General features: G+C 42.1%; 2 protein-coding genes across 7 annotated transcripts; both read left to right on the forward strand.

The window, feature by feature from the left end:
- The first annotated feature begins 284 nt into the window (after window positions 1-284).
- samd10a (sterile alpha motif domain containing 10a) lies at window positions 285-4,600 on the forward strand. 4 transcript variants are annotated; one of them, XM_088358979.1, is made up of 6 exons: window positions 285-669; window positions 2,407-2,473; window positions 2,817-2,998; window positions 3,600-3,768; window positions 3,840-3,986; window positions 4,382-4,600. In XM_088358979.1, exons 1-6 carry the CDS (start codon window positions 574-576, stop codon window positions 4,402-4,404), a joined length of 684 nt encoding a protein of 227 aa, XP_088215105.1. In that variant the 5' UTR covers window positions 285-573; the 3' UTR covers window positions 4,405-4,600. The 4 variants fall into 4 exon arrangements, with proteins under 4 accessions (XP_088215105.1, XP_088215103.1, XP_088215101.1 ...); XM_088358977.1 differs by lacking the exon at window positions 2,407-2,473 and having other exon boundaries at window positions 512-669; window positions 3,840-3,980; XM_088358975.1 differs by lacking the exon at window positions 2,407-2,473 and having other exon boundaries at window positions 513-669.
- An 86-nt stretch (window positions 4,601-4,686) lies between these two features.
- On the forward strand, window positions 4,687-14,194 carry LOC148401841 (uridine-cytidine kinase-like 1). Of its 3 annotated transcripts, XM_088358966.1 has the most exons (16): window positions 4,710-5,325; window positions 6,222-6,386; window positions 6,857-7,044; window positions 7,209-7,315; window positions 7,952-8,122; window positions 8,466-8,537; window positions 8,635-8,824; window positions 9,751-9,812; window positions 10,202-10,218; window positions 10,546-10,644; window positions 11,085-11,178; window positions 11,405-11,467; window positions 11,539-11,661; window positions 12,365-12,472; window positions 13,324-13,480; window positions 13,800-14,194. In XM_088358966.1, exons 1-16 carry the CDS (start codon window positions 5,309-5,311, stop codon window positions 13,880-13,882), a joined length of 1,716 nt encoding a protein of 571 aa, XP_088215092.1. In that variant the 5' UTR covers window positions 4,710-5,308; the 3' UTR covers window positions 13,883-14,194. The 3 variants fall into 3 exon arrangements, with proteins under 3 accessions (XP_088215093.1, XP_088215092.1, XP_088215094.1); XM_088358967.1 differs by lacking the exon at window positions 6,222-6,386 and having other exon boundaries at window positions 4,687-4,814; XM_088358968.1 differs by lacking the exon at window positions 6,222-6,386.
- Window positions 14,195-15,658: the final 1,464 nt, after the last annotated feature.

The raw sequence follows: 15,658 nt of genomic DNA on the forward strand, positions 1-15,658 counted from the left end.
CTTCAGGTCTTTGGCACCATCTTGTGGCGTTCCAGAAAGCACAAAAACTGTGGGCAAGCAAATATTTCATCAAATAATGGAGGATGGAGTCCCCAAATATTTTTTCGACTATGTCAATTTGCGAGTAGGACACTGCATACTTTTGTGAATTGTTTGATGGTGTGCCATGAGACTTTTCAAAGTAAAATGTGTGCGGTTTGCATATGAAACCTGCGCAAGCATGGTTGGGTTTCTTCCGGGTACTCCAGCTTCTCTCACATGTGACAGCGCGCCACTTCTTTTATTTAGCATCATAATAGAAGGCCTGCAGGCTTGCACAGTTGTCCATTACTTCAAGAGGAGACGCTTGGAATACGGCTTTTCATGCGCTTGTATGTCTGTCTTCACTGGCTGCTTTAATTAGAGGCCTGGGGCTTCACTTTGAGCTCCTGTGTGCGCTTGAGAAAGAGCCACGCACGCACACACACATCAATGTACGTCATGGTGTGAACCAGTCAGTGAAGATAGCCAGTGCGCGTCATTGCGGTCTGCTTTGGAAGGGCTTCTTGCTTGACTAGTACAAGAGCTGAGAGGATGCGGGATGGTGTCTCTGCTGCTGCCGCTGCTGCTGCCACCCGAGATCATGCACCAATAAATCCGCGCGGCGTGGAAGCACCATGGCTGTTGACGGTAGGCACATTACTTTATTTCATTAGGTACTGAAAGATGCATTGATAGTTCATTTGAAGGAACTTCATACATAATTTACTTCAACTCGATTGCACGCAAAAGCCACGGTTGTTAAACTACTTTTGGACTTATTTTTAATGTGCTTTTTTTTTTTCTACATACACTACTTTTGATTATGAAAACTACAATGGCACCTTGAGATACGAATGACCCGACTTATATTTTGGGAGTTTACAAGTCATTGTTTGCTTGAACCTGCGAGTAAATTTCGAGATAAACACTTGGATGCACTATGCAGTGAAGTCATTTTATTTCATACCAAGTAGCAGCCAAGCAGGACTGTCATAAAACAAATATTTTTAGAATGGATCATTTCATTGTTTATTCAATTGATTATTCAAATAATCAGACACAATTTTGGTTGTATAAATGTGCATTAAAAAATAATAATCCCCCATGACTGTTTATTAACCAAACATTTTTGATTATTTGGTATAATTCAGTGATAGAAAATAACTAACAGTTAAGCAATATCCCACAAGTAGGATTGGTGGGCAATGTTTTCCAAAGTAAAAGCAGATGTTTGCATATTTCTTATTTTGACTAAACACAAACGATAAATCAGTCAATCTACTTTCACAAAGGATAAGAGTAGTCAGAGATGTATTACTTTTGAGAGCCTAAAATCAGAAGATTTGGACAATCTTCAGTTAAAAAATGTCTCTAAACGATTACTTGATTATTAAAGTACTCATGGATTTATTGTCGATTAATCAATTTGATTTGACACCTCTACCTCACGTTGAAGATAAATCTGTCCACTTTTCCTACATCCAAGCTAATGTTCATGAATGTCATGTTATGCTTGAAATGAAGATTCTAAAATGATGGTTATGCCATCATGCTAGAGGTGGTGTTACTTTAGGAAATTCAGTATATTTGTATTGTTGTGGTTGTAGTAAAAAATGGTGCAAAACACATGCTTTACTTTTAGATTGGTTTTTTTTCGACTTGTGATATTTTGATATTTGATCTATATATTCAGATTTTTATGCTAAATTATTATTTTAGGACTGTAGGCCCTTTGGAATGAAATTTTACTCCACTGTATTTTTCACACATGCTGTGTAATTGACACGAAGTGTGACCTTGACCTTGTCATTAGAAACAATGACATACATTTTGGACAGCTTGCTGGTAGTCATAGGTACTTGTTTAGTTTCAACTCTTGTGCACGACAAAACACTTTGAGGTGTCGCCCTCTCTTTATTTAAGATGCTCCAATTGTGGCAACCCACTTGGAAATGGCGGCATGTGTGTTCTTGTTTTGTTCTTAGTCACAAATGCATCACGTGTTTAATGGATTTATCAGCTAGTTTGTTTATTATGATTCCTATTTTATATCAAATGTACATTTTTATTTTCCGCAATGTTAGTTGTTGAGCTTCCAGGCCCTTTCAGGGTGTACAAATGCAAGGGAATTTGGACAACTGTTCCTAATGATCTACATCAGCGTGGAGAAGCTGAATGTTTACAACAGCAGCCTGAGGGGGACATAACAATGTTCTATCGTAAAGGATATTTGGCATGTTAGCCTTTCCTAACTCAAGTTACAAGACACAAACACTGGGAAAGAAAGTCAGCAAGATTTGCAGAAGATAAAAGATAAAGATAAAAGTCTGCACACCCCTGTCGCTTCTGAAAGACTGGGCTGTCCTCCTTACAAATTCTCTTTAGTCAGTTCAAGATGGTACACACAAACACATCTGCGTGCAAGCCTCCTCCAAATCTGCTCCATCAATCAGTAAGGTTGCATTCTGTGCCAAGAGAAGCATGTTTACTGTATTTTCACATGTTCTTTAATTAGCCGATGTTTCTCAACCGCCTGCTGTTGAGCGGGCTTGGACGTCTGCCAACATGGCCTCCTCTGCTCGTTGAGAAACGGAGACATTAAATTACCCCTCTGAAAATGCTAAAACCAAATTCTTGACGGGAACTCGGATGAGTGTGAACGTTGTTGCGTGGCCGTTTTGTTGTTACCATCGAAGCCGTCGTTCATGATAGCATCGTCGCACAACGACGGGCTGTGTTTGTGGAACGTGTGCAATCCAACGTTTATTATCTTTCCTCATCTTTTCTCTCTGTAGCAGCATCCAGTTTTAGTTTCTGTCGTCCAGCCGTGGAGTACAGAGCTCTGCCCGACGACTTTAAAGAGCAGCTGAGCGCACGCACGGGCGGCAACCTGACCTGGCACGACGGCCGAGGCCAGAAGGCTGCGGCAGGTCGGGCGGTCAAACTCCTGCAGCGACCGGGCGCCGACGCCTGCCAGGTGCAGTATACTGACATGTACCACTTGCTTTCCGAGATATTATTGATCCTTCACTGCATCCTTTTCTAAAAGAGGCAGACAATTTGAAAGAATAAAAAAATGCCGGCAAATGCGTCCACCGGCTATGGGTCGTTACACACAGCCTCTTTGTGAACACAGAATGGAGGCTGTTTTCTTCTCCGCGGGCTGGTGGGCTGCGCCTTTAAAGTAGCAGGGGCTGTTGCTGCCGTACGATTTGCTCCACATAACAGAAATGGCAAGATATCTGGTTGATTGTTTGCCATTATTGATTGGAGGAAAAGGTTTCACATAGCCTTTGTTAATTAAAATGGACCATCTTATCACATTATCAACTTGAGCTGGTGCTACTAAAGTTGCAAAATGGCCCTGGGAGGACGGATTTAATTTTTTAATATAAAGTTGGCAGGTTTGTTTCCGCCACTCTTCTCTGTAGTGTGTCAAATGTATGTGGTCTTTATGTGTTTACTTTAGAGGCACTTGAAAAGAGCAAAGTCAAATGATGTGATGGGCCTCATCCGTCCGTCCCAGTGGCCCAGAGTTTGCCACCTTTGGTGTTGACTGTTTTGTGCGTTGTGCACAGTATCGTTCCAGCGACAATTACAGCATCTACAACACCAGCCCGACGCAGCCCAGTTTGGTCCGACCGGTAGTTCTGTGGACGCAGCAGGACGTTTGCAAATGGCTGAAGAAGCACTGTCCTCACAACTACCTGGCTTACGTGGAGGCCTTCTCCCATCATGCCATCACAGGTACACAATTTGTGCCATTTCATTGCAATTTTGTGCAACCTAAAGTGATTTGTAACTTTTGCCACGTCGAGGCCGGGCGCTGCTGCGTCTGAACAGCGACAAGTTGAAGAGGATGGGACTGGTGCAGGAGACACTCAGGCAGGAGCTGCTCGAGCAAGTTCTTCAGCTACAGCTTCGGGAAGAAGGACGCAACCTGCAGCTGCTCAGTAGAGGTGAAGGTCTGTTACCACAAATTGGGATTGTGCCATTTTTAATTTCAAAACACAAAAAACAGTGCAGTTCAAAGGTCAGCGTTGTAGGTATGACACGACCAAACCATAGCGCTCCAAACTACTAGCTTGGTGGTCTGACCTCAATGATGATGAGCAATGCACTTAGTTCTTTATTACTTGGAATGTTGTGTCAATCAAAACCCGTTTGCTCATGTTGTGTATTTTATCATGCTCATTAGAATTCAACAATGATTGACCGATCATCTATTAATGACAGAAACAGAGGGCCCCATAAATAACATTTTGCTTTGTGAATATTTATAATGTCTGGTAAAGGCAATTGTTTGCGCTTATGTCTTTATTTGGCATCATATGATGTTGAACTCTCCACTTTTTCTCAGGTTCCTTTCAAAAGAGGTCATAAGCGGACGACCAGAAATGTGGACGTTTTAAGCACTTCAAAGAAAAAGACATTTTGTGGGTCGTAATATTAAGTGTAGGTGCACACTCAACAGACTGATGACAACAATCTCTTCTGTTGTGATTTATTATCACTTGTCTTTGTTGTTTTTATATTTGTATTTGTGGAAACCTTATCAAAACCCTGAACCTGAATCAAATTCAGCGTGTGAGTACGTTTTTCCATCCCTGATTTTACGTGTTGACGGGCACGTAGCACCAAACTACATTACCCATGATGCCTCAGTGAGAAAATTAACGTCCTTCATCGTCGTCATCCTCATCGATGGTTTGGAGCGGTCAACGCCAGCTTCGACTTCACATCACCTTGGAAACTGGAGTGCAGGGGAAAATAATGTCGTGCCGCTCGGACAGGTACCTGACGAAAATTACGTTCACCCTCTTCCCTAGAATATCAGCCGTCATTTTGTTGTTTGGTTATTCGTACGTTCGACGCTCCAGCGGTGTCCTCGTACTGAAAATCAAGATATTTGCATACGCTCCTTCTAAGACAGCTCGCATAGATTTCTTTGGGTCAAATAGGATCTCTAATGTGTAAAATAGTTACTTTTTCTACATAAATACAATTTGATGGTTGAGCTTAGCTTCTGTGGTGTCTCGTCACCAAAAGTAGGTAGTTGAGTTGATGACGGAATATATTGCGTCACTGTTACGTATATATTTTGTAAGTAAGTGAAAAGGGACAAAATGAAGTGCTCTTCATTTTAGCAAGCTCGTAAAGTAAAATTAAACTCAATGGCGAGAAATATTGTTTGCAAAGTGCAAACTGATGGCATTAAAACGGAACAGGCTTCAGGAGCAGTGTACGTAGTGGCCAGCAGAGGGCATGAGAGAAGGAATCTGAACAGATGAAATCGCTTAACAAGTAGGTATCAATATCTCCTAAAACAAAAATGCATAAAGGTAAATCAATAAAAATGTCGTGACTGGTTTTGTATGCAACATTGATCAGAAAATCAGAAAAAATGTTGATTTGTTAAGTAAAAGCAGATGTTTGAGAAGAACTTATTCACCACATCAGTCTGGTTTCCTGAAGGACTACAGAAATTGGAGAGTGTTTAACGTTGAGAGGCTGAACTCACAATATCAGGACATGGTTAAACAAGGTCATTAAAAGATGAATCCCATATTAATAGTTGATTAATTTGATAATTGATTAGTTGTTGACCAATCTTTGCACTACTAATTAATTGAACTACTGCACAAAGTCACCTATTATGTAACATCGGTTCGTGACGTGTACATGCTGGATGTATGGCACTGATGAATTGCTGATTATTTTGTGTTCTAATACACATCAGTAAATAATCAATGAAAATGGAATACCGGTCTCTGTTTTAAGTGCTTTCCCTTGTGGCATCTGTAGAGAACTACAAAGCCCACTTTAAGGGGTTTTCTCCATGGTTTGAGGCCTGCAGCAGCATTATGGCTATCGAGTTTTACAGTTTGTGCAATTCACAAGCGAAGTGAGCCATGACAAATGATCAGTAGAAAACATGTGCCTTTTTGTTACTTCCGGGTGCTTCTATTAATACCAGCCAAGCAGCTCGTCGTTGCTAGTGTTACACTGATCCTCTTAAGGGTCTGAGACACACACACACACACACACACACACACACACACACGTGCAGATAGATGCCAAAGAGTAGTGAGGACACATGGGCACTGACAGACCTAAAGACAGAAGCACCTAAGCCGAGTTAGCTTCTTGAAGAGTCAAAATCAAACCTGACTACTTCATGACTTTGCTTGATGTTCCAGTTTACAAATTTGGACAAGGTTGAGGGTCCGTCACTGTTTTGAAGTAGTTGCCACAAAGACAAGCCCCATGGAGAATAGCAGATTGTCAGTCAACATAGATAGAAGTCTGCAGGATTGTAGTGGAGCCAGAATCTCCGGCTGTTGGTCCCTGAGGTCCGACTCCAGGTAGGAATTGGCTGAACTACTGTTTTCTGTGGAGTAATCAGGATTAGTTTTGTTTTGTTTTTACAGCAGCACTTAACATGCTGTGTAAGCTCTAAATAATAGAGAAATCATCTGTTGATCGGGTTGATGAGCATGCTGTTAAAAATGGGGAAGCTTCACAGAGCAAAGGGGACCGGCATCAACAGTACTTGATCTAAGAACAGACAGACATGTAAAAGAGAGTACAAATAGCAAAAGCAAAGTCAACAGCAAAAGAGCAACCTGGCTGATTCTTATGTGAGGGTAAAAGCAGTTTGGACGGATGGATGGATGGATGGTGGTGTAGCGAGGAGGAGGATGACAGGAAAGCGGCCAGTGACAATGTACAGTTTCATGTTTATACTGTTTCTCGACTCTGTTGCTTCAGATTGCAGTTGTGCACAATTTGATACAAGCTGACAAAAGAACGTGCGTTCATGTGTGTTTTTTAGCGGGAGCAGCGACGACTCTTTGGACCGGCTCTTTCCCCCCGCCAGTGCCCCTCGCAGGAAGAGCGCCACATCCCTGAGTAAAACTGAGCCACCCTTGCTTCGTACGGGCACTCGCACCATATACACTGCCGGTCGACCTCCCTGGTACGACGAGCACGGAGCACAGTCCAAAGAGGCCTTCGTCATTGGTACGATGTGTTAGTAACCAAGTACAAATACTTTGCTCTCGTTACTTTGGTAAGAAAGACTCAAACTTTATGGATGATGACTGCAGCCACTTTGCTCTTCTCACGATGAACACTATGTAACTTATAAAAGATGTATTTTGTGTTCACATATATTTGAACGGCAGGCTTATGCGGGGGCAGCGCCTCAGGGAAAACCACCGTGGCCAACAAGATCATCGAGGCTCTGGATGTGCCCTGGGTAGTGCTCCTGTCCATGGATTCCTTCTATAAGGTGACGTTGCCGGACAGTGTCTGTATTACGCTGTATTTGCCTCAGATGACTTAGAAAGGGTCAACCCTGGACTGCTCGCCTCAAAGCAATCGAAATATTTCTTTGTCTCCATCTTGTGGCTTAGATTTGTGTGATTGTAAGTGAATTGAAACTTAATCATGCTCAATTCACGGTTGCAAATTTTCTGCACTGTCAATATGAACTAATGTCCGGTTTTGGAATGAAGGTATGGAAATTAATTTTTGATAAATCAAAATGGTAATCAACAGATTAATCAATTACACTGGGAAACAGCAACCTTTAATCAAAGATGGCTTTATGTGTCCCTAAATGTATTTTTGACAGTCTTAAAAAATGTCAGTATTTTTTTCTAGCACATCGGGTTTTTGAGGTCTTTTCAAGTTTTGGTTTTAAATGTAACATATAAAAGCTTTCTCAATTTGGAGATTACTATGTGCTGTAATTTATACTTGTGAAATTTCTCCAAAAAAAGTCGCCTGCTGCCTATTATTGTTATTATTATTATCATTATTACTATTATTATTATTTATCTGTGGTTAAAAAATTGGAGACCAGTGTTATTGAAATTGGTCTGGCTTTAAGCACACTCTACTTTTGCGTGTTGTGTTTTGTCAGGATTTGTCTCCTGAAGAGCAAGCCTTAGCGGCAAGCAACGACTACAACTTTGATCATCCGGGGGCCTTTGACTTTGAGCTGCTGGTTGGCACTTTGCGCAAACTCAAACAGGGCAAAAGTGTGAAGATCCCCGTCTACGACTTCACCACACACAGACGACAGAAAGACTGGGTGAGCTTGCATCCCAACTGGCCAGATCGTACAGTTTGTTCATTAAATCTCCAGTGAGATAGTCAAAGAAATTTGTCACTTGCTGGAGAATTGAAAATATTTTCTCAGGGTTCTAATAGTATGTCTGTGGTATACTTTCATCCAAAATAGTTCAAGATTGAGAATTATAGACATACTTTTATCACATATTTCTTGGAATGAAATAGTTTAGTGGCAGATCTCATGCAGTGAGCGTGACTGCCCTCTTCCTGTCCAACATGCTGCTGGCCACTTAACAACTTCTTGGAGCATGTTTTCAAAGCCAAGTCCTCAATGGTGTCTCTGTTGTGTCTGGTTTCTGCAGAAGAATGTCTACGGCGCAAGCGTGATCATATTTGAAGGAATTATGGCGTTTGCAGACAAACATCTTCTTCAGGTCAAGCGAAAGAAAGCACAACTCCATCTCGTGTTGATTGAAAAACAAAGTGAAGCTCTTTTAAGCGTCCCTTGGCCTTTGCTCATCCCGCCCACAGCTCCTGGATATGAAAATCTTTGTGGACACAGACTCGGACATCCGGCTGGTCCGCCGCCTTCGTAGGGACATCACGGAGCGCAGGCGAGACATGGAAGGTGTCATCAAGCAGTACAACAAGTTCGTCAAACCGGCATTTGAGCAGTACATTGAGCCCACCATGAGGCTGGCCGACATTGTGGTCCCCAGAGGTCAGAATTGCTACAGTTTCCAACATTTACAATGACTGGGTTTTTTTTGGCACTTGCCACACGTTTTGGGCAAAATAATCATAGCAAATATAAGGAGTGTCATTTATTGGAGTTATCAAGGGTCCCCTTATCATAGAAGTATTGATGTATATGTAGCCATGTTTTTTTGTGTTTAAAAAAAAAAATTACATAACTCAAACTGCTTGACTGATTCTGTCACGTGCCGTGTCAGAGACGCTCGGCCGGCAACTTCCCTCAGCCACACCCCTTCGTTGTCGTCATGTTTGTCACCTGCTCTCTCTTGTTACCTGATTTATTTAAACCCTGCCCGCGCGTTCCTCCTTTTTGGTGCCTACTGTTGTATCCCGTCTGTGCCTGTGCCTAGTGTTCCTGTCCTGCTCATTTATATTCCCCAATCTTGTCTGGAGGCTCACGGTCAGACTCTGTTCCGTGTCCAAGTGGAATTTTGTTTGCTGGCCGTGAGTCTCTATCCCGTCTGTGTCTTTGTTGCCCACCTTTCGCTCTTCCAACTCCCTTTTCCCTTCAACAAATCCCGGTTCAAGCTGCATTTGGTCAAAAACAGAAAAACACAACCTACTTACAGCGAGTTAATCTCGTGAACTAATAGTGACAAAAAGGTAAGGTTCACCCCCCAGTTTGAATTTTTTTGCATTTATGCAATGTGTATCTGATTTTATTTGTGATTGCCTGAACAGTTCATTTGTGATTTCTTTCCAATTCGACCGGGTCGCTTTCCTATGTGGTCCTAGGTTGGATACGTTTTTGAATTTTTGCAATGTCACCTACTGACTAATTGGGAGGGAGAGTGACTGTTTTGATTGTCCGTGAATCTGTGAAGTTGTTTTGAGTGACAAAACAAGAATTGTAAGTTACTGACTGTACTTGTCTTTCCTCGTCTCTTCAAGGTGGTGGCAATATGGTGGCCATCGATCTGATAGTCCAGCATGTGCACAGCCAGCTGGAAGAGGCAAGTTATGCCATTTGACATTGTGGCCCCATCTAGTGGAAGGAAGGATCCTCAAGTCAAAACGTCCCGGAAGACTTGACAAAACTGATATTGTGGCCAAACTATGCTGGGTGATTGAAGAACTCTATTTTAAAAATGTTGGCTTTGATTCCTTAATTTTCAAGCACTTTAAAATAAGGAGTTTGTTTTCAATCATCTTTTAGATACACAACATGCACTCGAAAGGTTTCTTGAAATATACAAGACTGGGACCACATTTTATGATTTGTCCAAAGGTTTTAGAAATGCACATGATTGCTCTAGGGGTCATATCGTTGGCAGATGAAAGCAACTTTGAGCTATTTTCTCGTCATTTTCTCTGTCTCATTTGCTGCTTTCTCTTTACGCAGCGTGAGCTCAGTTCCAGGTACGCTGAATTGCATTTTCACTTGACATCCTTTTGGTGTGCTAAGTAGATACACAATCATCGGGAACATACATAAATGTCATATTGATTTGGGGGTGTGTCATTTATTTCAACCCTCTTTTTCTTTAAAAAAAAATTACACAGGTCTGAATTTATTTTATTTAGGATTTCATTTAGATATCAATTCATTCACTAAAATCTTTCTGTAACTTGTGTTGAATGTTCCCTTTTTATATCTGTCCTGCTGTTTATTTCCCATATACAGTTAATTTTGAACCTGTCCAAAAATGTCTTGGTATCAATCGTAATCAAATTTTCTTTTGTCAGGGCGCTCCTAGCATCCGCCCAGCAGACGCAGACATTGCCACAGATGCTCAGTGTGTTGGAGAGCACCCCGCAGGTCAGAGGCCTCCATACTATCATCAGGTAGCCTACCCTACCCTAACCTGAGCTGTACAGAGCGCAATCCATTCCTGCGTCAGAAAAGTGAATCTGGATGATAAAGAGCAGAAAACGTTTCATGACAAAATGGAGATAGCATGAAATCTTTTGGTTAAGAAATGTTGGCTCCACACGAGCAAGGGGTCATATATCCTGCACAGTAGGACGTCGTGTTTTTGCCCTTGTGTGTCACTTCACAGATGCATTACAAGTTGCATTTGTTTTTCAAATGTGAACATACGTTTAAAAAATAGGCATCGTACACTGCACTATAAATGTAGCCTCAATCACCTTGGTCAAATGAAATGATAAGTTTGGTTTTGTTTAAGTTCAATCAAAGATCACTTGAGCTTTTTGCCACCTGGACGTTTGTATGACATCATGGTAAAAATTTCCTTACTAACATACATTTTTCTCCCCTGCAGGAATAAAGAAACCAGTCGAGATGAATTCATCTTCTACTCAAAGAGATTAATGCGTCTTCTTATAGAACATGCGCTCACCTTTTTGCCATCACAGGTGCGTCTTTGATATCTAACTACAAAGATAGTTGTGACTCAGTGGGTGGTGGGCGGAAACAGATGTGTCCAAACTTGGTCAATTTCATATTGTTTCACAAATTGATACTTGATACAAATTGAACAATGTGTAAATTTTTTTTGGTTTAGTTTTTTTTTTTTTTCCACTACTCTTGTTGACCTGCTTGACTCATGCATGACCACAAGTGGGCTTTTTGCTTTGTCAGCCATGCAAGGTCCACACTCCACAGGGCCACGAGTACCAAGGCCACAGATACGGCGGCAAAGGGGTGAGCATTGTCCTCCGGCCAAAGAAGCGTGTTTTCTACGGACGTACTGACACGCCAACTCGTGTCCGCAGATCACCGGCGTGTCCATCCTGCGGGCTGGAGAGACCATGGAGCCCGCCCTGAGGGCCGTATGCAAGGATGTGCGCATCGGCAAGATTCTCATCCAGACCAACCTTGACTCGGGCGAACCGGAGGTAGGAGCCTCCATTAGTTTACTACTGGGGTTGCAAGAACAAACAGTTCATTCCTCCACATGACGTTGATTGCGCAATTGCATCGCTTATATAAAACATTTTTCTTGATGGACTTATGTTCTGAACTTAGAGCTGTGTATCACCATGTCTGAATAGATCCTCGACTCTATTAAAAAAGGTGGGGGAGGTTAGGGTGCAGCTGGTTGTTACCATGACCACCTTGAGCCGAATGAGTTTATGGGATGCTAGAATTAGCGCCAGGAGAAACAGAGTATCGAGGCAGCCGAAGAGAGGAAAGGAAATATGTCATTTGGGCTCGTTGGCTGGTCAAAGGGGAAAAAAATAAAGATGCATTGATTATGGTCCTCAAATTTCTTTCAAATTTACAGTATTCCAAGCAAAATAGTGTGATACCATCAAGTGGCAAACTGTGGAATTACTCCTAAAATAAACGGGAAACTGTATTAAAAAGAGAGGAACCCACAGTGGAGGGGAATTTACTGTGTTCCACAAGCCACCCCAACCCCCACCCCCTTTGCGAGCCTATTGGGCACCAAGGGAGCTAATCGTCCAATCGCGTCTCAAGAACCCCGTTAAACAAAAGACGAAGACTTTTAGTGATCGTTTCTCTCCACGTGATGGCTTTCTCCTTGGCAACTACCGCTCCTGCTTTTGTTACCATGGCAACCCATGTCTTTCCCAGCTTCATTACCTGCGTCTGCCCAAAGACATCAGCGAAGATCACGTCATTCTCATGGACAGCACCGTGTCCACCGGGGCTGCTGCCATGATGGCTGTTCGAGTGCTTCTGGTGGGTTCGCCCAGTCACACACGCACACAACACATTCATATTCATTCAGTACACCACCACAATATTATGGCCACCTATGAGCCCTGACAAAGATGACAAGTCATTTTTTGACACAGCATAAGCATGATTAATCCTTGTGATTTGTCAACCTGTATTTCATCATAGTGTGAGCTGTGCCCACTTTGTCCTTATGAAGAATCAAATTATTACACAGTGCACTTTTGCGGAATTCTATTGATCTCATTAGATTGCAAGTAGCATGCAATGCAGTTTACTATGAATACATAGTCCCAGACATGACGTGTCATTCTTAAATTGCGACTGGAACAGATTAATGGTATTTTCATTTGCTCCAATGAGGAAAGATCATTTGGGGTGGGTGTTCTGAGCCAATAGCATGATCCCGACAAAAATAACTTTATATCTCAAGGCAGCATTGTATACAAACATAATGGCAGAATTTTGTATATCACTGGGAAAAAAACTATTTTTATATCTGAAAAGAAGTAGTCATCTGGATCCAGCTACCTTTTTTTTAAATGTCTCTGGAGCCAGTAGATTTTATATTGTGCTACCACTTGACAAAAGAAAAGTGAGTAAAGTCAACTCATCATTATTTTTCAGAGTAGAATAATAAATGCTAGCTAGCAGTATTAACAATCACTATAGCGTGACTGAGCGGTACATGAATAAATAATACATAAAAAGAATAGTACATAAAGTTGTGTACATTATACTTATGAATGAGAACAAAATCAACAAGAAAAGGCAGCAGCATTGTACAGAATGTGTCTAGTTTACTAAATGTGGAGCAACAAAAAAAAAACACTAGATAGCATGTGTGTGTGCAGGACCACGAAGTGCAAGAGGAAAAGATTCTGCTGGTGTCGCTGCTGATGGCTGAGCTAGGTGTGCATTCGGTGGCCTACGCCTTCCCCAAAGTGAAAATAATCACCACGGCTGTGGACGAAAGCCTGGACCACTCTCTGCAAGTCATTCCCGGCATCGGTAAGACGTCACCCGCCGCTTTCTTAACCAGCAGCTCCAACACACGTGACCCAAACACACACTCCTAAAATTTTCAGGCTAATGGGGTTTCCGATGAAATTTCAGGATGAACTGAAAATGCACCATAACCTTGATAGGCCAACTTAATTTGTCTGTACATTTTTGAAAACACATATCCAACTGTTATATGATTTCTTGTAGAGCAGGCCAGCTCCATTTCCAAATCTTGAGTCAGCATCTGTTGCTCAAATTTGCTGTTCTGAAATTCAGTGCACCAAAAACAGGCTATTGGGTATATATCGTGCTTGTGTGCTTCCAGGGGACTTTGGGGATCGTTACTTTGGCACAGATGGATTTGAGAAATGCGCTGATGAGGAGGACCAGGAACAGAGGCCACACTGATGCGCCAAACAACTTTGTGGTGTGTTTTCATGGTGGTTAAATGGTCTGAACTCTTGACCCATTGTTAATTTTTTAATAGCAAGTGAGTTTGGGTCAACCTGTCAACATCTTCAGGAATCTCATGACTTTGAGACAGCAGCAATCTCGTGACCGTAAGCAATAACAGTGTTAATATAAAGGTTTTTTTTTCCCCAGGGATAATTGTAATAACTTTCCACTTGTATTTTTTGTGTTATGATTCTAAAATGTTCATACTCTGCTTATTAAATTTGAAACATCGTCAAGTGCATAAAGACTGACTGGTAATGATCAATTTCCACATTTCACTAGCAGGGGTTGGAAATTGGGATGTTTTAGTTGGTTTAGTTTTCCCCAAACTAAACCACAAGAAGACATTTTTCTTCATAAAATTAGTGAGCGCCATTGACTACTGGCTCGCTTGTCTCCAGCTAGCAGTGCCAACTAGGCTCTAGCACCGTGACATCATCATGATGTATAGGCCGTGAAGGGATCCATAAATCTGTAAAAATACCATATGCACCTTTAAGATAGCTGCCCTCAGCCATGAGGGACCTGTTCACTTAAGCCCTAACCCTCAGTCCAGTTACATCTCATACTGTTTGAAAAAAATCTTAAATGTACTGATGTTCTTAAAGTATGTGCATTGTTCCAAAAGTTACTCTAAAAGCTACTTTTTTACTTTTGTTGCCTACAGTTTAAAACAGGTCATTTCTTCCTCGTACAGCAATTATATAGATTTTTTTAAATAGTTATCGGTACAATGCTTCCAGTGTGAGTACTTAAGCCACTTTAGCATAAACACGGAATAACGTCAAATTTGCCAACTCTTTGTTGTCATACACTTAATGTCCTACAGGGGTCAGTGGTGATTATAAATAGTCAGCACTCTAGAACAGCAAGCGATTTCCTCCGCGCACCTTATTTAGGGACGCTTATTTCCACATTCATCCATCAGCAACGCTTGTCCTTTGCAGAAGGTATGGTGGGTGTGTACGAATCAAACAAACGATCAACGTGTCATTTGTGGGTTTGCAACAAAAAAGAGCAGCACAAGTCATGTTTATCCCCACGCACGCATGGATGCACGCGTCGTGATGACTGCGTGATTCTAATGATCTCTCATCCGATGTGACCTTTTCCTCGACCGCGAGTCTCTATGATGAGCCCGACGTTCTCATCCATGCACTCATTCACGTCGCACTATGGCGAAGACGTTGTGTGGTCCCCCACCCCCACACATCCACGGGTATTTGGGCTCGCTACGTGGATGTCACCCGACGTACGCACGCACGCCGCGTCTTTCAAGACAGCGCGAGTAGACTCACTCGACCACGTGATTCCTGCCTCAAGGTTAACCTGTTGCCATGGAGACAAAGCCACCAATGAAAATTCGGCAGACTGTTGCGATGTCAGCGGCAAGCTTTTTGTTTTAATGGGGTGACCTATTTTCACCCCCGTCGTCCTTCCGAGTCCCCCCTTCTCCTGTTCCACTTGCGCACGAGCACACGCGGCTCCTCAGACGTACGCAGATGGAAAAACACACGCACAAGACACTGACAATGTTTTAACCCTTCTTACTGTTTATTTTCCATGCGCACATCATTGGTGGGCAATGACGGTCCTTAATATACTATATATTTTTTTAAATGTATCTACCTGCCTTTCATTGATAAAAGGATAGCCACATAATTCCTGCAAATCTACCGGCAGGTCATTCACAGTTATCAAGGTCATGACCTAGACATCAACGACACA

Source organism: Syngnathus floridae, chromosome 2 (genome assembly GCF_059516105.1).
Source record: "Syngnathus floridae isolate MCC-2025c chromosome 2, RoL_Sflo_1.0, whole genome shotgun sequence".
NCBI classification, from domain to species: domain Eukaryota; kingdom Metazoa; phylum Chordata; class Actinopteri; order Syngnathiformes; family Syngnathidae; genus Syngnathus; species Syngnathus floridae.